Genomic DNA, 24880 nt, shown 5'->3' on the forward strand with positions numbered 1-24880 from the left:
CTTACAGGCTCTTATAAAGGACGGAGTGTAGCACAGTGGGTAAGGAACTAGACTTGTAACCGAAAGGTTGCAGGTTCGATTCCCGGGTAAGGACACTGCCGTTGTACCCTTGAGCAAGGTACTTAACCTGCATTGCTTCAGCATATATCCAGCTGTATAAATGGATGCAATGTAAAAATGCTTTGTAAAAAGTTGTGTAAGTCGCTCTGGATAAGAGCGTCTGCTAAATGCCTATAATGTAATGTAATGTAATAAATACTTCTACACTACTGCTACACGGGTAAACACTTACAGGCTCTTATACACACTTCTACACTACTGCTACACGGGTAAACACTTACAGGCTCTTATACACACTTCTACACTACTGCTACATGGGTAAACACTTACAGGCTCTTATACACACTTCTACACTACTGCTACACGGGTAAACACTTACAGGCTCTTATACACACTTATACACTACTGCCACATGGGTAAACACTTACAGGCTCTTATACACACTTATACACTACTGCTACACAGGGGTAAACACTTGCAGTCACTTATACACACTTATATACGCATGCGCTAACACATGTGAACATGCACACACTTCTGGTCGCACTATAAAGAGAATATGTTGCAGTAACTGCTGTATGTTATTCATGCTATTAGAGTTATGCCTGCAGGCTACATTGGTGAGGCGCAGTCAGAAAGAGATGCATGTTATGTCTGTAGGCTACATTGGTGTGGTGAACCGCAGTCAGAAGGACATTGACGGGAGGAAGGATATCCGCGCAGCGCTGGCTGCTGAGAGAAAGTTCTTCCTGTCTCACCCTGGGTACAGACACCTAGCCGAGCGCATGGGCACCCCTCACCTGCAGAAAACCCTCAACCAGGTGTGTGCTTTTACATACCACTCACACAGTGCACTGCCTCACGCACGCACGCACACACACTGCACTGTCTCACGCATACACTCACATACTGCCCTCTCTCTCTCTCTCTACCTCTCTCTCTCCCTCTCCCCCCCTCTCTCTTTCCCCTTAGCAATTGACCAATCACATACGAGACACTCTGCCAGGCCTACGCAGTAAGCTGCAGAGTCAGCTGCTCTCTCTGGAGAAGGAGGTTGAGGAGTACAAGAATTTTCGCCCTGATGACCCCACCCGCAAGACTAAGGCCCTTTTGCAGTGAGTATCACTGGAGTAAAGGTTCTGCCGCAGTGAGTATCACTGGTGTAAAGGTCATGCAGTGAGTATCACTGCAGTAAAGGTTCTGCAGCAGTGAGTATATCTGGAGTAAAGGTCCTGCAGTGAGTATCACTGGAGTAAAGGTCCAGCAGCAGTTTGTATCACTGGAGTAAAGGTCCTGCAGCAGTGAGTATCACTGGAGTAAAGGTCCTGCTGCAGTGGGTACCACTGGAGTAAAGGTCCTGCAGTGAGTACCACTGGAGTACAGTTCCTGCTGCAGTGAGTACCACTGGAGTAAAGGTCCTGCAGTGAGTATCACTGGCGTAAAGGTCCAGCAGCAGTGAGTATCACTGGAGTAAAGGTCCTGCAGCTGTGAGTATCACTGAAGTAAAGGTCCTGCAGTGAGTATCACTGGAGTAAAGGTCCTGCAGTGAGTATCACTGGAGTAAAGGTCCTGCAGTGAGTGTACCACTGGAGTAAAGGTCCTGCTGAAGTGATACTCACTGGAGTAAAGGTCCTGCTGCAGAAAGTATCACTGGAGTAAAGGTCCTGCAGTGAGTATCACTGGAGTAAAGATCCTGCTGCAGTGAGTATCACTGGAGTAAAGGTCCTGCAGTGACCATCACTGGAGTAAAGGTCCTGCAGCAGTAAGTATCACTGGAGTGAAGGTCCTGCAGCAGTGAGTATCACTTGAGTAAAGGTCCTGCAGTGACCATCACTGGAGTGCAGGTCCTGCAGTGAGTACCCTCTCCTTTCCAGGATGGTGCAGCAGTTTGGGGTGGACTTTGAAAAACGGATTGAGGGTTCTGGGGACCAGGTGGACACGGTGGAGCTGTCGGGTGGAGCCAGGATAAATCGGATTTTCCACGAGAGATTCCCCTTTGAGCTGGTCAAGGTACCTCACCCACAGCCAATGAGTGACCCACCCTCCACTGCTCACACATCCTCATACACCTTCAAAACCAGAATTCTAACAAAAAGAATATATAATGTTCTGTCCCTATATTATTCCTCTCGCTCTCTTACACCCCCCCCCCCACAATTTCTCTCTCTTAGATGGAGTTTGATGAGAAAGAGTTGAGACGAGAGATAAGTTATGCTATCAAGAACATCCATGGTGTGAGGCAAGTGTGCGGTCTGTGCCTCACAGCGTCTGTACCTCACAGTGTCTGTTCCACAAACTCTGTACCTTACAGCGTCTGTACCTCACACTGTCTGTTCCTCACAGTGTCTGTTCCACACATTGTCTGTACCTCACACTGTCTTTACCTCACAGCGTCTGTTCCACACACTGTCTGGACCTCACAGTGTCTGTTCCTCACACTGCCTGTACCTCAGTGTCTGTACCTCACACTGTCTTTACTTCACAGTGTCTGTTCCACACACTGCCTGTACCTTACACTGTCTGTACCTCACACTGTCTTTACCTCACAGCGTCTGTTCCACACACTGCCCGTACCTTACAGCGTCTGTACCTCACACTGTCTGTACCTCACAGTGTCTGTTCCACACATTGTCTGTACCTCATGCTGCCTGTGTCTCATAGTCTGTGTACCTCATTGTGTCTGTACCCTAGTGTCTGTTCATTGTTGTTTCCAATGTCTATATTTGTTGTGTTTGTACTCCTCAGTCTCAGCAGTGTTATTGCCATTGTTAAACACTTTAATGGTGTCTGCCATGAGATACCTCTGACTTTATCTGCTACATTACATCTCCACCCTTTACTTCCTTGCTTGGTTCCTTTTCTCTCCCACTTTTGCTCCAACTATACTTCAGTTACTTCCACTCCACCTTGCTGTGTGCATGTGTGTGTACATGTGAGTGGGATTGTAAGTGTGTGTGTGCGTTTTGCCCTCCCATCTCCTATCCCTGCCTCTTAGACTTTTCCTGTCTGTCTGACTGCTTCCATGTCTCTGTCTGTCTGTCAGTCTGTCTGTCTGTCTGACTGCTTCCCTGTCTCTGTCTGTCTGTCTGACTGCTTCCATGTCTCTGTCTGTCTGTCTGTCTGTGATCAGAACGGGCCTGTTCACTCCAGACCTGGCCTTTGAAGCCATCGTGAAAAAGCAGTTGGTTAAGCTGAAAGAGCCGTGTCTCAAATGTATCGATCTGGTCATTCAAGAGCTCATCAACACAGTCAGGCAGTGCACCAACAAGGTATTGCACAGACTCTGCCCAGCATGGGGGTGGAGCCACACAACCCGCTCAGCATAGCGCTGGAGCCACTAGCCTCACACTTGCTTGGGCATGGTTGTTGTGTTTGCAGTTGTGGTGTCACGGGGGGACAAGTTGCAGGTTTCTATCCATCTATGTCCATTTCTCCATCTCCAAAAGTACAGCACAATCCTCAGCACAATCTAACAGCACAGTACAGTGTAATCTACTGCACAGTCTAACAGCACAATCTAATCCACAGCCCATCTAACAGCACAGCTCAATCTAATCTACTGCACAGTCTAACAGCACAGCACAGTCTGATCCACAGCACAATCTGACAGCACATCAATCTAATCCACAGCACAATCTAACAGTGCAGCCCAATCTAATCCACAGCACAGTCTAACCAGTAGCACAGCACAATATCATCTTCAGCACAGTGTACACTTCCCTTTTTACAGTGTTGAAAGGATGACGGTATTGTGTATTATCAGCAGCCATGCACCCTGCTCCTGCCGAATGGCTGAAGCTAAGCAAGTGTGGGCTTGGTTAGGATGTGGATGGGAGACCACCTGGGAAGACTAAGTTGCTGCTGGAAGTGGTGTTGGTGGGCCAGCACAGGGCAATTTTCCCTCTGGTCAAATAAACCCCAATGCCCCAGTGCAGTGATAGGGACACTGTGCTGTAGGAGATGCCGTCTTTTGGATGTGGCATTAAATGCGGTCCTGACTCACTGTGGTCATTTAAGACCTCATGACACTTGTCGCAAAATGTTAGGGGTTGCCTGGTGTCCTGGCTAAATTCCGAACCTGGCTCTCAGAGTTGCCGCCTAATCATCCCCTGATTTAATTGGCTATAAAATGTTCTTTCCCTCTCCACCTTAGCTAATGTGTGGTGAGTGTTCTGGTTCAAAATGGCTGCCGTGCTTCACCCAGGTGGGTGCTACACGTTGGTGGTGAGTGAGGTCAGTCCCCACTTGTCACTGTAAAGCACTTTGAGAATTTGGAAAAGTACTATATAAATGCAATCATTCATTCATTCATATTAATCTGTGGGGTAGCAGTGTGACACGAAGGGATCCTGATTAGTAACCTGCAGCTTGTTTTCTCTTGTACTTGTTTTTACTGATCTTTGCAGATGCAAGTGAAAACTAATGGACTAAACAAAATATTTTTTCTTATTTTCCTTTCTTTCTCCCAATCCCTCTCCCGATTTCTTTTTTTTCTCCTCACTCCTTTTCTCCCCTTTTCTCTCTAACTTTCCTGTCTGTATCTCTTTCCATCTCAATCACTCTTGCCATTGCTGAATTTTCCCTCTAAATCTCTTATGCCCAATCTCCTTTTCTGCCAAATAACCATCTGGGCCTGCTCCAGAACGGGTCTGTTCACACCTGACCTGGCCTTTGAGGCCATTGTGAAAAAGCAGATTCTAAAACTCAGAGAACCCAGTCTGAAGTGTGTGGACCTGGTGGTGTCAGAACTGAGTATGCTCATCAAGAAATGCACTGAGAAGGTAACCAGGACCCAGACCAGACCCCCCATCACTGATCATATGGCCTTTCCCAACCTCAGTGATTACCCCCCCAACACTGATCATATGGCCTCTCCCAACCTCAGTGATTACCCCCCAACCCTGATCATATAGCCTCTCCCAACCTCAGTGATTACCCCCCAACCCTGATCATATAGCCTCTCCCAACCTCAGTGATTACCCCCCAACCCTGATCATATAGCCTCTCCCTAGCCTCCCGTGGTGTTCTCTACTGGGTACAAAGGCAGGAACATTACATTACAGGCATTTAGCAGAATTACATTGTATCCAATTATACAGCTGGATACATACTGGAGCAATGTAGGTTAAGTACCTTGCTCAGGGGTACAACAGCAGTGTCCTACTGGGGATTCAAACTTGCGTTACAAGACCAACTCCTTAACCGTTATACTACACTGCCGTAATGTAACTGTCCTGGTGTCAGATAGTTACAGAATAGAGCAGTAACCTTGGAGGGGTTGCAGAAGAGAGTGTAAACTTTGGAGGGGTTGCAGAAGAGAGTGTAAACTTTGGAGGGGTTGCAGAAGAGAGCGTAAACTTTGGAGGGGTTACAGAAGAGAGCGTAAACCTTGGAGGGGTTGGAGAATAGATCGTCAACTTTGGGGAGGTTGCATAAGAGCGTAAACATTGGGGGGGTTTCAGCAAAAAACTTTAACTTTGGAGGGGTTGCAGAAAAGAGCGTCAACCTTAGATCTTTTATATAAGAGTGTGTAAACTTTGCAACACTTGCAGAAGAGAGCATAATCCTTGGAGAGGTTGCAAGGCATAACCTTTTGGAGTCGTTTTAGAAGAGAGTGTAAACCTTAAAGCAGTTGCAGGAGAAAATTTAAACCTTGGAGAGGTTGCAGGAGAGACTGTAAACATGACCTTTTTTTAAGGAGAACACATCAAGAAATGGAATCTCTTGGGGGCGTGGTTTGGAGATAGCAAGTCCCTTCTCTCATGGCTTTCTGTTTGTGTTCTACCCTGCACCACGTTCAAAGATACTCCCATTCCTGACCCCACCTCCTTATAGCCTCCATCAATCTTACCCAATCCCTTATTCTACCCTGTTTGTCATTCCACACACTGTCATTCTATGATGCTATGTAGCAACTGCACTCCCAGCTCACCAAAGGGAATCACGTTGTCATCAGCAGTACAGTTACAGAGCCTTCCAAAATTATGGTAACGGTAGAGTGAAAGTTGTCACTTTTGCTGTAAAACTGCATTAAGTCTACAACCCATTGACATCACCCAACGTTTGGTATCTTCTTTGTTAATGCTTTTTCACGCTTTCACTACAGCCAATCAATCAATCAATCAAATTTTATTTGTATAGTGTATTTTACAGCAGTTGTCACAATACGCTTTACAGACAACCCTGGCCTAAACCCCCACAGGAGCAAGCCTAAGGCAACAGTGGCAAGGAAAAACTCCCTGTGGCAGATGGGAAGAAGCCTTGGAAGGAACCAGGCTCAAGGGGGAAACCCATCCTCCTCTGGTCGGCTCAGGGTGCCGACTGGTGACCAACATGTCAGTCAGTTTTATAAGGTTGGCTCAGATGATGGGTGGCGGTGATGGGGAACAGCAGGTGGCGATAGATGTGGGCAGGGTGGAGGCAATGACGAAAGAGGGGCTGGACCGCAAAGGTGGGGGAGACCGGACGACTCTCGAAGCACTCTCGAGGGTTGGGGCAAGAGCCCCGCCGGCAGCGTGGGGCAGAGGGTATAAACGGCAATTAGGGAATTTGCAATATAGCAGACAGTGGGTAAAGTGGCAGTAGTATGTATTGGGGGGACCCTGCCAGGAGTAATATATGGCTGCATAGCTACTAGGACAGGGATGGAGAGCCCATGCAGTCATGAGGGGTGGACAAACATACCCGCCTATCAAGAGCCAGCCCATGTAACCAGCCCAGGTGACAGTAAGGAAAGGATTGCCACCTACAAAGCTCTATGACTACAGGCTTCTCGCACCCTGTCTCCAGACTATAACTGATTATAAACCTGAGCATAGAGGTGCGTTTTTAATCTAGATTTAAATATTGAGACTGAGTCTGACTCCTTTATGAATTTTGGAAGCTGGTTCCACAATAGTGGGGCCCTGTAGGAGAAAGCTCTTCCAATTGATCTTTGTTTCAGGGAGTTTCTGTCTTCAGTCTCCTCTTCTTCACGTTAAATGCATTCTCGAATAGATTAAATCAGGCAATTGTCTTAGCCAGTCAAAAACGCTCCACATTTTCCCATTGATGAATGCTTTCGTTGCATAGACAATGTGTTTGGGGTGATGTCTTTCTGCAGGATGAAGCACTGTCCGATGAGGTTGGAGAAATTTTTTGTACATAGCCGGACATAATCTGTTTGTACACTTCCAAATTCATCCTACTGCTGCCCTCCTCTGTTACATCATCAATAAAGATGAGTGAGCCTGTTCCAGAAGCAGCTATACATGCCTAAGCCATAACAGTACCTCCTCCATAATTCAGTTGTGGTGGTGGACCGTTCCTTTCTCCATGATTTCAAATTTCCATCACTTTGGAAAGGGTATATTTTGTCTCATCTTTTTTTCGAGAGGTTTACATCTTGCAGTGTAGCCTCTATAATTCTGCTCTTCTGTGTCTAGTGATATTTTCACCCCTGCTCTCTGGAGACTGCTGGTGATCATTGCTGACTATTATTTTTGGGGTTTTTCTTCAAAACTCTTAGGATTCATCTGTCATCATCTGCAGTTGTTTTCGTCAGACAACCTGTATGGTGCTTATTTCTGAGTCCACCAGTGGTTTCTTTCTTTTTCCAGGCTTTCTAAACGGCTGCAGTTGATAAACTCAGTCTGTGCTATTCTTGTTCAGGATTTCGTTGGTGGTCTCAGCTTACATATTAGTTGTTTTTCAGCCATAATTAGTCCTCTGGTCTATATGGTGGTGTATGCCTCTGACTCCAAATGCAATCTTGCATAAACCCAAATGCCTTAACGTATATAGCAAAAATAACTAATTTCACTCTACCGTTTCAATACTTTTGGAGGGCACTGTATACTCTACCTGTTTGGTACCTGTGGTTTGGAGCCCAGCTATGGCCCTTTCCCAAGTTGCCATAAAAGCCATAAAACTTTCATAAAGAGGAATATTCATTCTACCCACTGAAAGGAATCATGCTAGCATTCATTTAGGTAGGTAACAAAACATGTAGAACTACATGAAAAAGTATGCAGAAACTGAATTAGCCATAGGATTGGAGCAATTCAGCCGTACATGTGAAAACCAATACTAGTCCATTCTGATGACAAAAGCATCACTACCTTCAGAGCGGGATTTTTATTTTCAGTCAGTTCATACTAGGAGTCATAATTTTGATTGTCCTGAGCTGTATATTAGCAAGCTATTTTTAACTATTGACCACTTTATCATGCCTTCTACCATATTTCCAATGTCAGAAATCAGATTAGATGTCTTGCTATATATGGATAAACAACTATTTATATTGACTACCTAGGCTAGGCCTACATGTGCACATTTGATATCTACCTAAGCAGATATGGCTATTAATACTTGGCTAAGTAACCACACAAGTGCTGTTGCCGTAGTGAATGGAGTCATGATCTCCAGGATGCTAGTCTCTACCTCCCTCATCTTAGCGGAAGTGCAGTTTCTTTCCATCCTGACTGAACCCTCTTTTCCCAGCTTGCTAATACTGTAAGAGCCAGTCTGCTTTCATCGCCAGGTTGGAGTGACCATTTTATTCACCCATTACTGAATGATAGTAGTACTTTAATTGAAAGTTCAAACCCTGTCAAACTGGATCAGATGTGGTCTAGGGTCAGATGTGGACTAGCTTAGTTAAAGCCGGACACTGCAAACTGGTGATGAACCAGGCATTGCATGTCAGTGTTAACTTGTACTTGCCTCTCACTTATTAATCAGTGCCAGTGCGTAGATGTGTGTTGAAATATCTGTGAGTGTGGTTGTTGTGCCTGTATAGTGTGAGTATGTGTCTGTTTGCACAGCAAGTGTATAGTGTGTGTGTGCGTGCGCACATAACAAGTGTGTGGTGTGTATGTCATGTTTATAAACATGTACCTGCTGTCTTGTGTGTGTGTGCATTGTGATTGTGTATGATTAGTGTGTGTGTGTACCTGCATTGGTGTGTGCTCATAATGAGTGTTTAAATTGTGTGTTTGTGTATATACCTGCAGTGGAGTTTGAGTGAAATTTGTGTTTCTGTGTGAGTACCTGCTGTGCTATGTGTATAGTGGGTGTGTGTAATTTGTGTATATGTGTATGTAGTGCTGTGTGATTGTTGTTCACAGCTGGGTTCCTACCCCAAACTGAGAGAGGAAACCGAGAGGATTGTCACCACCTACGTCCGTGAGAGAGAGGGCAAGACCAAGGACCAGGTGAGTGGTGGTTTATGGGGGTGTGAGTGGGGGTTTATGGGTGTGAGTGGGGGTTTATGGGGGTGTGAGGAGGTGAGTGGGGGTTTATGGGGGTGTGAGGGGGTGAGTGGGGGTTTATGGGGGTGAGTGGTGGTTTATGGGAGTGAGTGGTGTTTATGGGAGTGTGAGGGGGTGAGTGGGGGTTTATGGGGGTGTGAGGGGGTGAGTGGGGGTTTATGGGGGTGTGAGTGGGTGAGTGGTGGTTTATGGGGGTGTGAGGGGGTATGTGGTGGTTTATGGGGGTGTGCGGGGGTGAGTGGTGGTTTATGGGGGTGTGAGGGGGTGTGAGGGGAGCAGTATTGGAGCCCGGAAGCCATGCAGGTCTTGCAGAGCTTTCACATTCATTTCTCTTCTGGTTCTGACCAGGTTCTGCTGCTGATTGACATTGAGCTGTCCTACATCAACACCAACCATGAGGACTTCATTGGCTTCGCCAAGTGCGTAACTATGACATCATAGTCTTATCACTAGCTTAGGGATACACTGCAGCACAAAATAAACATTATCAAACAGCATTATCTCATGACAGCCCAGCGTGCTGTTCTGGGATCAGCCTTGGTTTGACTATTCATCCATAGGATGGCATTTTGGGTAAACACTAGGAGCCACTGTGAAACCTGATGGTCCCTACTGTCAAAGTTTTAGCTAATGTAACAATTGAAATTGGGGGTAGTAAACCCAGAACCTGTCCTCTCAGAGAATGTTACTGTAGTGTTAGTGAACGCAGTCTATTTTGTGCGGTTGTGCGTTTTGTTAAACTGTTAAATCTTTGTTTGTTATTTGTCTTTTCTTTTCAACAGTGCCCAGCAACGGAGTGCTCACGTGAACAAGAAGAGGGCCATGCCAAACCAGGTACCCCACTCACCCCTAAACAAGTTACCCCACTCACCTCTAAACCCAGTACCCTACTCACCCCTGAACCAGTTACCCCCACTCACCCCTAAACCAGTTACCCCCTCTCGCCTCTAAACCAGGTACCCCACTCACCCCTAAACCAGTTACCCCCACTCACCTCTAAATCCAGTACCCTACTCACCCCTAAACCAGTTACCCCCACTCACCCCTAAACCAGTTACCCCCTCTCACCTCTAAACCAGGTACCCCACTCACCCCTAAACCAGTTACCTCCTCTCACCTCTAAACCAGGTACCCCACTCACCTCTAAACCAGGTACCCCACTCACCCCTAAACAAGTTACCCCCACTCACCTCTAAACCAGGTACCTCACTCACCCCTAAACCAGTTACCCCCACTCACCCTAAACCAGTTACCCCCTCTCGCCTCTAAACCAGGTACCCCACTCACCCCTAAACCAGTTACCCCCACTCACCCCTAAACCAGTTACCCCCTCTCACCTCTAAACCAGGTACCCCCTCTCACCTCTAAACCAGGTACCCCACTCACCCCTAAACCAGTTACCCCCACTCACCTCTAAATCCAGTACCCTACTCACCCCTAAACCAGTTACCCCCACTCACCCCTAAACCAGTTACCTCCTCTCACCTCTAAACCAGGTACCCCACTCACCTCTAAACCAGGTACCCCACTCACCCCTAAACAAGTTACCCCCACTCACCTCTAAACTAGGTACCTCACTCACCCCTAAACCAGTTACCCCCACTCACCTCTAAACCAGGTACCCCACTCACCCCTAAACCAGGTACCTCACTCACCCCTAAACCAGTTACCCCCACTCACCCCTAAACAAGTTACCCCCACTCACCCCTAAACCAGGTACCCCACTCACCCCTAAACCAGGTACCCCACTCACCTCTAAACCAGGTACCCCTCTCACCCCTAAACCAGTTACCCCCTCTCACCTCTAAACCAGGTACCCTACTCACCCCTAAACCAGTTACCCCTACTCACCTCTAAACCAGGTACCTCACTCACCCCTAAACAAGTTACCCGCACTCACCTCTAAACAAGTTACCCCCACTCACCCCTAAACAAGTTACCCCCACTCACCCCAAAACCAGGTACCCCACTCACCCCTAAACCAGGTACCCCACTCACCTCTAAACCAGGTACCCCACTCATGGAAGGTGATTTAGATGTCTTTCCTCATGTGGAAATTGAAGGTGATTGTAATGCCAGTTCCACCAAATGCACTCCAGCTCTGTCAGGTTTGGGTTAGTGTCAGCGGTTTTCATACCTCAGATTTTCATTGAAATTTAGATCTGGGCACTTGGCTGTGGCATTCCTTAACCCCTTTGCCCAGATGCCAAATCTGGCCAATCATTGCCCATTTAGGGAGGTACCCCATTTAAAGCTTTATAACTCCAGGTGTGAGCATCACAGAGCATTAGAAAATGGTTTAAATGAAGCAAGACACCATTTGCAATACTAACTAATAGAAATAAAGTGCCATAAATGCTATTATCTTGGCAAAAATGCAAAAATAAAGTTTGAAATGAAATCCTGAGAAATCACATACAGTATATAGCTGGTAAAACTATATGCGTGCCCTGGATCATAAACCCCTTGATCAAATGTATGCTGAATCTGAGGGTGATACTACTAAAGTTCTATGAAGCAAAATAGAAGCAGATTAGTTAGTACTTATAATTTGGGAAGAAATAAAGTGCAACAAATGCAATTATCTTGGCAAAAAAGGAAAAATAAAATTCTCTTTTAGTTTGCGATGAAATGCTATGAGATTGCCCCTTATGATGGCTTAAGATGAAAGATTTATATCATATTTTGATATAAATGCAAATGCAAAAAACATTTTGACATTGTGGTACATGTACCTAAATGTGCAATCATTAACTCCCGTATGTTTTTCTGTACTCTAGAATTTGTAATGTTTTCTTGCATGGGGATGGGACGGCATACAATATTCCACTGTTTTGTCGATGTTTAAACTTTCTCATCAAATCTGGTTCATGAAACATAAACACAACTGAGCTACAGTACCAACGAACGCTTATGCTACAGTGTGAATTGTCCTCATTATTAAATAGCACAAACCTATTTACAGACTCACTTTCAAAAATAACGTATATATCTCATATATATTTTGAGCACTAATACTGTACATATCAAGGATGAAATCATATGTGTTCATAGCCATTCTCCTCCAGAGAATCAATGCGGTCATTCTCCTCTTCTGATTTACTCCAGAAAACAATACCAGCTAGGTATATCTGCTACCAATGCCTTAGCCATGCTCAGGAGTTCTCAGGAATAACAACATTTTCCAAAAAATGATGGAACTCAACTATTACGTTTCACCAGGTGCGGTGTCTTCTACTGCTACCACAGAGCAAATGCATTAGGCAACAATGATGAGACAAAACTTTTGGTTACGCTGGGCTATAAAACACTATTCCAGAAGTAAAATTAGACATATTATACATTGTTAGAAAGCATATACCGCTGCCTACTGGATAAAATAATTGTCAGTCAAGCCAGAGTGTACTAAAAAGGGCAACAACACGTAAACAACATGTGTGGTATTACACACAGCTATTTTGGAAGGTACCCCGGTGTTACAAGATAAAAAATAAGATATACTTTTTTATTGAACCCTGTGGGGTAATTTAACCGCTGCATTTGACCCATCCTAGTTACTTAGGAGCAGCGGGCAGCCACAGTGCAGCGCCCGGGGACCAACTCCAGTTCTGACTGCCTTGGTCAAGGGCACCTGCAGGAGCGCACCTAACATGCATGTCTTTGAGTGTGGGAGGAAACCAGAGTACCCGGAGTAAACCCGTGTGAACATGGGGAGAACATGCAAACCCCACGCAGAGCGGATCTGGGCGGACCATGAAATGAGTGCATATTTCACAAATGGATTGTCCAAGACAATATTGCTTAACTCAGACATTCGATGCTGCTGCAACTAATCTATGAGTGGAAACAACAAACTCTGTTCAAGCTTTATTAGTAGATGATATGAAACAACAATGCCTGATATGGAGTTCCTAAATGCCACCATTGTCCCGTAGGTCATCCATTTATCAAGCAACCCCATCCCTGCAGTCTCATCTGCAGCTACACCCCCCAAGCATGACACACTTAAAAATAGCGTCAATCTGGGAGTTCATAAAAATATTCTTTCCCCACCAAAAATGTGTGTTCTATCAGAAAAAAGATTCAACCAACAATAGCTGAAGGTGAACAACTTAATTTTTTCATTTTTGCCAAGACGATTTCATTTATGGAACTTTATTTCTAACTAAACTATGAATAACTAATCTATTAGTATTGTAAACGGTACAAGTGTTAACTTGCTAACGGTACCTATTTTCACTGACTGAGTCGATGGCGAGTGTAACGTTAGCTAGCTTGGTAACGATGCCTGCTGTCACTGGCTGAGTCGACAGAGCAAGTGTAGCATTAGCTAGCTTGCTTATGGTGCCTGCTGTCACTGACTGAGTCCATGGCGAGTGTAACCTTAGGTGTGCCGCAGGGGCATGGGTGGCTTGTAACTTCTGTTTCAAAGTGCCGGAGCATGGTGGAAACCAGCAGGAATCTGTTTGATTCGGTGTGGTATGGGAACCGGTTACCCAATCCTACATAGGAGTAGAAATTAAATGGACTTCAATTTCTTTATTTGACTTTTCTGCACAGCTTGACAAGAAACACACACATAACCCCCCCCCTCCATGGACAGCTTGTTGCAAAGGGAGTGAGGAAGTGCCTGAGATTAGAGAAACAGGTTATTGGTTATTTTGGGTTAATATGTGTGCCTTCCCCCCGCTCTGTGCAGGTGATACGGAGAGGCTGGCTTACCCTCAATATCAGTATCATGAAGGGGGGGTCCAAAGACTACTGGTTTGTCCTGACAGCAGAGTCCCTGTCCTGGTACAAGGATGAGGAGGTGATCTTTTTACTACGGACACACACCTATATGCACCCACACACACACACCTATATCCACCCACACCTATATGCACCCACACACACACCTATATCCACCCACACGCACACCTATATGCACCCACACACACCTATAACCACCCACACGCACACCTATATGCACCCACACACACACCTATATCCACCCACACCTGTATGCACCCACACACACCTATAGCCACCCACACGCAGACCTATATGCACCCACACACACTTATATCCACCCACACACACCTATATCCACCCACACACACACCTATATGCACCCACACACACACACCTATATCCACCCACACCTATATGCACCCACACACACTTATATCCACCCACACACACCTATAACCACCCACACGCACACCTATATGCACCCACACACACACACCTATATCCACCCACACCTGTATGCACCCACACACACCTATAGCCACCCACACGCAGACCTATATGCACCCACACACACTTATATCCACCCACACACACCTATATCCACCCACACACACACCTATATGCACCAACACACACACATCTATACACAACCACACACACACACACCTATATGCACTGACACAGATAGATTATGTATAAGACTGATTGTGTGTGTGTGTGTGAGAGAGACAGAGAAAGAGAGATTGTGTATAACATTGATTGTGTGTGAGAGAGAGATTGTGTATAACACTGATTGTGTGTGTGTCTGTGAGAGAGAGAGGTTGTGTATAACACTGATTGTGTGTGTGTGTGTGTGTGTTTGTTTGAGAGAGAGGTTGTGTATAACACTGATTGTGCGTGTGTGAGAGAGAGAGAGATTGTGTGTAACACTGATTGTGTGTGTGTGTGTGTGTGTGTGAGAGAGAGGTTGTGTATAACACTGATTGTGTGTGTGTGTGTTTTTTTAGGAGAAGGAGAAGAAGTACATGTTGCCGCTGGATAACCTGAAGCTTAGAGATGTGGAGAAAGGCTTCATGTCCACTAAACACATCTTTGCCATCTTCAACACAGAGCAGAGGTGTGTGTGAGCTGTTAGTAATGTGTGTGTGTGTGTGTGCAGGAACTTACATAAGGACCTGAGGAAGGTGGAGCTCTCAGTAATGTGTTTGTGTGTGTGGATGTTGATATGTGTGTGCGTGTTTGCATGTGTGTGCGTGTATGTGTGCGCGCGTGCGTGTATGTTTGCGTGCCTGTGTGTGTGTATGTTTGCATGCGTGTGTGCGTGCGTGTATGTTTGTGTGCACATGTGCGTGTGTGTATGTTTGCATGCGTGTGCGTGTGCCCATGTGCGTGTGCATGTGTTGTGTGTGGTTGTGTGTGTGTGTGTGTGTGTGTGCATGTGTATGCGTATGTGTGTGCTCGTGTGTGCATGCATCCGTGCGGGTGTGTGCATGCGTGTGTGTATGCGTGCATGTGTGTGTGTGTGTGTGTGTGTGCGTATGCGTGCATGTGTGTGTGTGCATATGCGTTCATGCGTGTGTGTGTGCGTATGCGTGCATGCGTGTGTGTGTGCGTATGCGTGCGTATGCGTGCATGCGTGTGCCTGCGTATGCGTGCATGCGTGTGCCTGCGTGTGTGTGTGTGTGCGTATGCGTGCATGCGTGTGTGCGTGCGTGTGCCTGCGTGCGTGTGTGTGTGCGTATGCGTGCGCCTGCCTGTGTGTGTGTGTGCGTATGCGTGTGCCTGCGTGTGTGTGTGCGCGTGTGTGTGTGTGCGTGCATGCGTGTGCCTGCGTGCATGTGTGTGTGTGCGTATGCGTGCGTGTGCCTGCGTGCGTGCGTGTGTGTGTGCATATGTGTGCATGCGTGTGCCTGCGTGTGTATGAGTGTGTGTGTGTGTGTATGCGTGCATGCATGTGTGTGTGTGTGTGTGTGCATGCGTGTGTGTGTGTGGGTATGCGTGCATGCATGTGCCTGCGTGTGTGTGTGTGTGCGTGCATATGCGTGCATGCGTGTGCCTGCGTGTGTATGAGTGTGTGTGTGTGTGTATGCGTGCATGCATGTGTGTGTGTGTGTGTGTGCATGCGTGTGTGTGTGTGGGTATGCGTGCATGCATGTGCCTGCGTGTGTGTGTGTGTGCGTGCATATGCGTGCATGCGTGTGCCTGCGTGTGTATGCGTGCGTGCGTGTGTGCGTGTGTAGGAACGTGTATAAGGACCTGCGGCAGGTGGAGCTGGCCTGTGACACTCAGGAGGATGTGGACAGCTGGAAAGCTTCATTCCTCCGGGCAGGAGTGTACCCCGAAAAAGACCAGGTAACCCCAAAAACCTGTGTGCCTGCTCACAGTTAACCCCTAATACCTGTGTGCCTGCTCACAGGTAACCCCTAATACCTGTGTGCCTGCTCACAGGTAACCCAAAATACCTGTGCATGCTTTCAGAAACAGGGACAGTGTGGAGTTGTGTAAAGATGTCACATGGTGGCTGTGTCGCATGGTGCGCAGGTAGGTCACATAGTAGCTGTGTTGAATGGTGTGCAGGTAGGTCACATGGCGGCTGTGTTGAATGGTGCGCAGGTAGGTCACATGCCGACTGTGTTGAATGGTGCGCAGGTAGGTCTCATGCCGGCTGTGTTGAATGGTGCGCAGGTAGGTCACATGGAGGCTGTGTTGCATGGTGCACAGGTAGGTCACATGGCGACTGTGTTGCATGGTGCGCAGGTAGGTCACATGGCGACTGTGTTGCATGGTGCGCAGGTGGAGAGTGAGGAGGGGGTACCGGCCGACACCTTCTCCATGGACCCCCAGCTGGAGCGGCAGGTGGAGACCATCCGCAACCTGGTGGACTCCTACATTGGCATCGTCAACAAGTCCATCCGTGACCTCATGCCCAAGACCATCATGCACCTGATGATCAACAGCGTTAGTCTGCCATCCTTATTACCCAGCATGCAGTTTTCTTTTTCACGTGTACTCACTCTCTCCTCCTATCCCTCTTTTCACTTTCTTTTTGCCGTCTCCCTTTCTTCTCTCTCTCTAACATTTTACCATGCATCCTGCCCTTTTTCTGCCTCTCTCCTCCCTTCCTGTCTTTCTCTCTCCCTCTCCCTCTCTCTCCTGCTCTCTCACTCTCTCCATCTCTCCCTCTCTGTCCCTCACTCTCCCTTCCTCCAAAATTCAAATTCAAATAAGCTCTTTTGGCATTACCACGTATCAGCAGTCCTGCCAAACCGATTGTTTACAAAGAACAGCACTAGTGGTAACAACTATATCAACAGAAATAATGTACAATAGCAATGACAGTGGTGGGGTTGGGGGGGGTTTGTTAACAAAAATACAAAAAAAATCTCTGTCCCTCCCTCTCCTTTCCTCTCTTTCTGCCCCTCCCTCTCCTCTCCTCTCTTTCTGTCCCTCCCTCTTCTCCTCTCTTTCTGCCCCTCCCTCTCCTCTCCTCTCTTTCTGCCCCTCCCTCCTCTCCTCTCTTTCTGCCCCTCCCTCCTCTCCTCTCTTTCTGTCCCTCCCTCTCCTTTCGTCTCTCTCTGTCCCTCTCTCTCCCGCCCTCTCTTTCCCTCCCTCGCTCTCTAGGCGAAGGACTTCATCCACTCAGAGCTGCTGGCGTACCTGTACTCCTCGGGAGATCAGAACTCTCTGATGGAGGAGTCGGTGGAGCAGGCCCAGAGACGGGACGACATGCTGCGTATGTACCACGCCCTGAAGGAGGCGCTACTGATCATCGGAGACATCAGCACCTCCACCATCTCCACCCCCATGCCCCCCCCCGTGGATGACGACTGGATACAGAATGACCCCAGGTGAGTGGATTAGGGTCATGTGGCTGGTGGTGTTATGTGGCTGGCAGGGTCATGTGGCTGGTGAGGTCATGTGATGGGTGAGGTCATGTGATGGGTGAGGTCATGTGATGGGTAGGGTCATGTGGCTGGTGAGGTCATGTGACAGGTGGGGTCATGTGACTGGTGGGGTCATGTGACTGGTGGGGCTTATGTGATGTCATTCATCATCCCCAACGTTGTTCAAATACAAAAATAATCACTATAAAACTGGATATTCACCTGCACACACACATACATGTATACATACACATGTGCAAATGCAACTGTGCATACTTACATACACCAATTAAAATGTTTTTCCCAAGAAAATTCTGAATATTAAAATCAAATGGAATTTTACCGTAGCAATCTGGTTAATGGACTGGACATAGTGTCATTGTTCTATCATATATTGGCCAGTAGAGGGCACCAATGTTATTGATAAACACTGTTGCGAGACTGTAGCTCTGTGCTGACCACACGTCGTTTGTGTAGTTCCCAGTTATTCTTACTGCACAAACTGCCAAAAAAAAATGAATGTATCCTAATATTTCTCCACCATGTGCAACAATGGTATGTTACTTCTTTGAATAAACACATTCATAAATTGTGTTAATTCCAGTGAACAGATAATGATATTAATAACAAGGATTTATTGATGTAGACCATTGATATGATGTTATCAATAAGGAGTGCTTATTAATATTATAATAGTAATATGATATTATCACAACTGTTTATGAATTTTACATGAATATTGCCATGGCAGGTATGCCATCCCGCCAAGTTACGCCTTAGTGGGGCGGCATGCCCCATACCTATACAGCATTTTTTAGGGTTCCCTACAGAAATAATCACAATGTCCACAGACTCTCAGCCCTTAAAAACATCCATTTCTGTCCTCATTTCTAAAGACAGAATTCACAAATAAATTCACACATCCATACACTAAAGGCCCAAACAGGGGATTTTTCATTTTTTCATTCTTCTACTTTTTTCTGCCCGATTACATCATCGCAAGGGCCACAAAGAATGTCTCCCCATTGGACATTTAGGTACATCAGCCAATAAAAGCATTGAATACACACAAAATGGACATATATACAAGTGGACACATTTAAACTAACACAACTTTGCTCACTAGGTAGCGTGTATGCCTATAGAACTATTTGGACGAGTGAGAGACCCAGGTTCAAATCCCTTGGGCTGAGGCATGCCTCTAACTCATTACACTGGCTTGCTGTCTAACTAAAAATGAAACATTTAAACTATTGCTTTTGCATCTGTAAAATCTATGCAGGGAAACTCATTTATATTTCTGAAATCCAAATGAAAGACATGCACACTTTAGACAGTTCCGCTTTCTGCATTTTCACTGAGTTTAACGTTAGCTACCTTGCTAATCAGATGGCAGACTGAGCGATTTCGTTAGCACAGATGAAATTAAGAGGCAGCATCTGCGTTGCGATTCAGTAGGTGTCATTGCCGGATGTAATTGCCGAAGATAATGATTTCTTCATGCTGGGTATATCAAAACCGTCAAAACGATTCACACTCACCACTGCATCTGTACTGATAACTACTTATAAACTAAGCTTCTGTAGCTACCCTACAATGCTACATTTCTAAATTAATGTTAACTAGCTCTATAGATCCTCTACCAACATACAAACTATTTGTAGGTTTGTTGTGTATAATAGCCCATTAAAAACACATCCAATTAAAAATATTGCATACACACTCATTCAATCAGTCAATTTTTATTTGTGTAGTGTTTTAACAAAGGAGCTTTGTCACAAAGCAGCTTTACAGAGAACCGGCCCCCAAAGAGTAAGCCTAGGGCAACAATGGCAAGGAAAAACTCCCTGACTGATAACAGAAAGAAACCTCGAGTAGAACCGGACTCAGAGAGGGGACCCATCTGCTGCAGGCAGGCACCGGTTTGTTATGGAAACTCATTGATTTGTCATTCATGGTAAAGAAAAATGATTAAATCCATGTCTATGTGTTTCTTTCAGAATGTAGGCTGTTTGTTTGCATGCATTTATGTTATAAATGTAGGCTATGACAGACATGCATATGTGAATTACTATTATCACTTACTCATTACAAATACAGTACAAAAAGAAATTATACCTGATGAAAAACGTTTTCAACGCACAAAAAAGTTACTGACACATACAAAGCACTGTCTTTTAGTCATTAATTCAAACTGGCAAAATCTAGACCTGCCATTGAAAGTATTGATATCAAAATTTCACCAGGTTACAAGGAACAATTTTGGCTATCTTACCATACACAAATTAAATAAGATGTATTCCAAAGCAATGCTACCCGGTGTTTCCTAAATTGTTTCAAGTAACTCCTCCCTCCCTCTCTCCCCTCCCTCTCTCTCTCTAGTCCTCCTGCATCACACAGAGCTGCAGCTGTGGCCCCGCCCCCTGGCCGCCCCCCAGCAGTGAGGGGGCCGACTCCAGCCCCCACCCTGAATCCCAGCCCTGCATTCGGAGCTCCGCCCATCCCATCTCGCCCAGGCCCGCCTGTCAATGCCTTGGGTTCAGACCCCCCTCAGATCCCATCCCGCCCTGCGAGAGTGCCCCCTGCACTGCCCCCTGGTGTCCCAAAGTAAGGCTGCACCTGTCACCACAGTTACCTGTGTGCACTCATAACCCACATGCGTGCACCTTTATCTGTACACACAATACACCATCAATTAACAGCAAATATTCTCAAAATATATATATGGACAGTGATTTATGATGAGAACCCATTCAGTCCACAAAATTACCGAGGCCAGAATTTTTAAGTTTAGGCAAGCCGATTTTAACGAGATGCAAGCAGATTTAAGAAATATTGACCGGATGCAGCTTCTTGACTGCAAGACTGCGAATGAAAGTCTGCTGGTTCAAAAGGATTACTCTTGAGGTGCAATGTAAATTTATTCCAAAGATAGGGAAAAGTAAGTTGGAGCTCAGGAGGTAAGAGCAGTTGTGTGGCAGTCGGAAGGTTGCCGGTTCGATCCCCAGCCCTGGGCGTGTCGAAGTGTCCCTGAGCAAGACACCTAACCCAGCAAGCTGATTGGTACCTTGCATGGCAGCCTTACACCGTTGGTGTGTGTGTGTGAATGGGTGAATGAGAGGCATCAATTGTAAAGCGCTTTGGATAAAAGCGCTATATAAATACAGTTTATTTACCATTTACCAATTAAGTTGAATAAGCGGTCTCCCCAGTGGATGAACAAAGCCATTCAGGAGGTCTAAGATATATAAAAATGATAGCACTGTGAGTAGTAAGACTGAAAATATTAATATATGTGCTAAGGTTACAGGCTACAGGGTAGAACACAAAGAGTGATTGTAGAAGGGATATTATCTGAGCAGGGTACTGTGGGAAATTGAGTCCCACAAAGATGGTGCTGGGACCACTGCTCTTCCTCATTTATATCAATGACCTTGACAGGAATGTAGAATGTACATTAGTCAAATTTGCAGATGACACAAAACTGGAAAGCCCAGCTAATAGTTTGGAATTTACTGAAGTAATCCACGGAAATTTAAACAAAAGTGGGCGGAGACCTGGCAAATTAAATTTAATATAGCCAAATGTAAAGTTCAGCATGTGGGAAATAAAAACATTAGGCAGGATTACTTTATGGGAGGAACAAAATTGAAATGTGCTCAATTTGAAAAAGATTTGGGAGTAATGGTTGATCAAAGTCTTTCAGGTTCTAGGCACTGTGGTTTAGCAGTAAAAAAAAAAAAATAGCCAACAGGATTCTGGGATATATAGTCGAAGGATCCCAGTAAGTTATATTTATCATATACAATACATTTTTAGACCACAGTTTGGAGTACTGTGTGCAGTTGTGGGGACCGTACTACAAGAAAGATACCGAGGCTCTTGAAAAGGTTCTAAGAAGAGCAACTAAATTGATTCCTGGTCTGAAACTTAAAAGCTACGAGGAAATACTTGAGATGCTTAATCTGTTCAAGTTTAGTAAAAGGAGTCTTAGGGGTGATTTTATTGAGGATTTTAAATTCATGAAGGGGATCAACAAAGTGAACTACAAGAGATTCTTCAGGTTGAGTTCTGTAAGTAAAACAAGGGAAATAAATGGAAATTAGCAGAATTCCTCTCTCTCCCTCCCTCTCTCTACCCTGCCTCTCTCTCCTGCTCCTCCCTCCCCCTCTCTCCCGCTCCTCCCTCCCCTCCCTCCCTTGCTCCCTGTCTCCCCTCCCTCTCTACCCCTCCTTGCTCCCTCTCTCTCCTCCCTCCCTCTCTCTCTGCAGCAGAAGGCCCCCCACTGCCCCAGCTCGTCCCACTGTAATCCGCCCAGCTGAGCCGTCTTTACTGGACTAGACTGGGGGTTCGGGGGGCTGCTGGGATGGCCATCAGCCAGGGGGCGGAGCCACAGGGTAAACCCAGGTAACTGAGGGGGGTCCAAATATAGGGGCTGGGCCCAAAATTGGTCAAAGTTTTTCATATGCACACTCACACTGACTCACTCACTCACTCACGCACACACACACAGACACACACACGCACACATGCATGCATGCATGCACACACACACACACACAGAAACACACACACACACGCATGCATGCACACACATGCACACACATACGCACGCACACACGCACGCACACTCACTCATTCACTCACATAGAGACACGCACACACATGCATGCACACTCACTCGTTCACTCACATAGAGACACACACACACACACTCACACAGAGACACATTCACTCACTCTGACCTTTCACCCCTGATTTCCCCTTCTTCCCTTCACCTGACGTTTTACCTTCAACCCCTGACCTTTTACCTCTGTTGTAATGTCCACAAACACACTACTCAATTTTTATGATGCTAATGATGAGAATAATAGATTTCCTGAAACTGAAAATAAGCAGTTTGTATGCTTTTATTTTAGTGGGGCTGTTCTTAATTTCTTTCTTTTGTGTATTTGCAAAAAGAGTTTTTTTTTTTTTCTTCACCTTGTTCCTTGCTTTACAGCCCTTTGTAATTTTCACATGAATGATGTTGATGGTCCTGCCCTGTCTTAATAGTGGAAGCCCATTTTGTTAAAACACCTTTCCAAGATTAAAATAATGCAAAATGTTCATGAATAAATAAAATGAATGGCCGTGGAACAGGACGCTGTGTTTAGGGCAGAGAGTGAGGGGCCCGGTTTCCTGTTCTGTCCCCCAGACAATGTTCTGATTGGCCAGCACTAAAGTACGCCACACCTATTCTTTCAAGCCTCTCTTCCCAAATGTAAAAGTTTGTTGTTTGAAGCTTATGATTTAAAATTTGTATATATGTATTTTTGCAAGCACTTTTCAGATGTTAACTATGCAGAAAGCAAAGCAAAAACACAGGTACAGCTGTCTGTGTGTGAGCATGTGTGTGTGTGCGCGTGCGTGTGCGCATGCATGTGTGTGTGCAGAAATACACGTGTGTTTGTGTGTCAGCATTTGTGTGTAAATGCATGTCGGCATATACGCATGAAAATCTATGCCCATGTGTGCATGTGTGACCATGTGCGTGTGTGTGTGTGTGTGTGCCTGTGTGTGTACGTGTGTGAGCATGCGTGTGTGTGTGTGTGTGTGTGCATACATGTGTGCGTGTGCGTGTACATGTGTGTGTGTGCGAGTGTGAGCGTGTGTGTGTGCGTGAGCGTGTGTGTATGCATTCAGGAGCAGCCTGACAGCTGTATTCTACAGACCAGCAGGACCAGAGCAATGCATAGAGATAAATAACCTCATTATCCTCATTGGAGTTCACACACTTACATTTCAGTCTTCTATGATTGCATCAAACCCTGCTTGACCCCTCACAGATTTGCATACCTGACATTTATTAAAGCTTAAAATAGGGGAAAATGCAGTGGTTCTGACTCAATGCCAAGGGAACATGATGTAACGTTTGCCGTTTTTCTTTTTTGTAACTAATTATATGAAAATGGTGTTTTTTCCTCTGTGTGTGCATGTCAGTCCTGTACAGACCCTGTAGCTATGGTGTCCATCTTTCTGAAACACTCTGATCACTGCTTCCTGCCACACTGTCTAACTGCAGTGTACAAGGTCTCACTAGCCAGATCAGATCACTCATCAAGCGATTGACACAATAAAATGGGTTTAAAACTGAGAAAAGCATTGAAATGTGGGTTTTTCCATCATTGTGATAAATTAAGAGCTGCAGAGCGAGTGGAAACATGTACACACGTACATGCACAGAATTACACACACACACACACACATACAAACACATGCACATCCACAGACACACACGCGCACACACACATGGACACACGTACATATATAAGCACACACACACAACGACACACACAAATGTATACACATCCCCGCTCTGTCCTGCATGTACCCCAAAACCTCACTCTGGCCTGCCTGTACCCCAAAACCTCACTCTGGCCTGCCTGTACCCCAAAACCCCACTCTGGCCTGCCTGTACCCCAAAACCCCACTCTGGCCTGCCTGTACCCCAAAACCCCACTCTGTCCTGCCTGTGCCCCAAAACCTCACTGTCCTGCCTGTACCCCAAAACTTCACTCTGTCCTGCCTGTAGCTCAGAACCCAACTCTGTCCTGCCTGTACCTCAGAACCCCACTCTGTCCTGCCTGTACCCCAAAATCTCTCACTGTCCTGCCGGTACCCCAAAACCCCACTCTGTCCAGCCTGTACCCCAGAACCTCACTCTGGCCTGCCTGTACCCCAAAACCCCACTCTGTCCTGCCTGTGCCCCAAAACCTCACTGTCCTGCCTGTCCCCCAAAACCTCACTCTGTCCTGCCTGTACCGCAAAACCTCACTCTGTCCTGCCTGTACCCCAAAACCCCACTCTGTCCTGCCTGTGCCCCAAAACCTCACTGTCCTGCCTGTACCCCAAAACTTCACTCTGTCCTGCCTGTAGCTCAGAACCCAACTCTGTCCTGCCTGTACCCCA

General features: G+C 46.1%; 1 protein-coding gene across 6 annotated transcripts in view; it reads left to right on the forward strand.

The window, feature by feature from the left end:
- The window catches only part of LOC135249132 (dynamin-2), a 31570-nt gene extending 7500 nt beyond the window's left edge, over nucleotides 1-24070 (forward strand). For 3 of the 6 annotated variants that reach the window (XM_064324427.1, XM_064324431.1, XM_064324432.1), the window contains exons 6-20: nucleotides 721-881; nucleotides 1033-1175; nucleotides 1935-2070; nucleotides 2232-2299; nucleotides 3191-3329; nucleotides 9168-9254; nucleotides 9660-9730; nucleotides 10094-10145; nucleotides 14011-14121; nucleotides 15053-15162; nucleotides 16286-16397; nucleotides 16839-17003; nucleotides 17667-17893; nucleotides 20312-20536; nucleotides 22201-24070. In XM_064324427.1, coding sequence (XP_064180497.1) covers nucleotides 721-881; nucleotides 1033-1175; nucleotides 1935-2070; nucleotides 2232-2299; nucleotides 3191-3329; nucleotides 9168-9254; nucleotides 9660-9730; nucleotides 10094-10145; nucleotides 14011-14121; nucleotides 15053-15162; nucleotides 16286-16397; nucleotides 16839-17003; nucleotides 17667-17893; nucleotides 20312-20536; nucleotides 22201-22270 — 1877 coding nt within the window. In that variant the 3' untranslated portion in view covers nucleotides 22271-24070. Of the gene's footprint in view, nucleotides 1-720; nucleotides 882-1032; nucleotides 1176-1934; nucleotides 2071-2231; nucleotides 2300-3190; nucleotides 3330-4702; nucleotides 4842-9167; nucleotides 9255-9659; nucleotides 9731-10093; nucleotides 10146-14010; nucleotides 14122-15052; nucleotides 15163-16285; nucleotides 16398-16838; nucleotides 17004-17666; nucleotides 17894-20311; nucleotides 20537-22200 lie in introns of all 6 variants that reach the window. The other 3 variants (XM_064324429.1, XM_064324428.1, XM_064324430.1) reach the window with 3 other exon arrangements.
- Nucleotides 24071-24880: the final 810 nt, after the last annotated feature.

Source organism: Anguilla rostrata, chromosome 2 (genome assembly GCF_018555375.3).
Source record: "Anguilla rostrata isolate EN2019 chromosome 2, ASM1855537v3, whole genome shotgun sequence".
Classification (NCBI taxonomy): domain Eukaryota; kingdom Metazoa; phylum Chordata; class Actinopteri; order Anguilliformes; family Anguillidae; genus Anguilla; species Anguilla rostrata.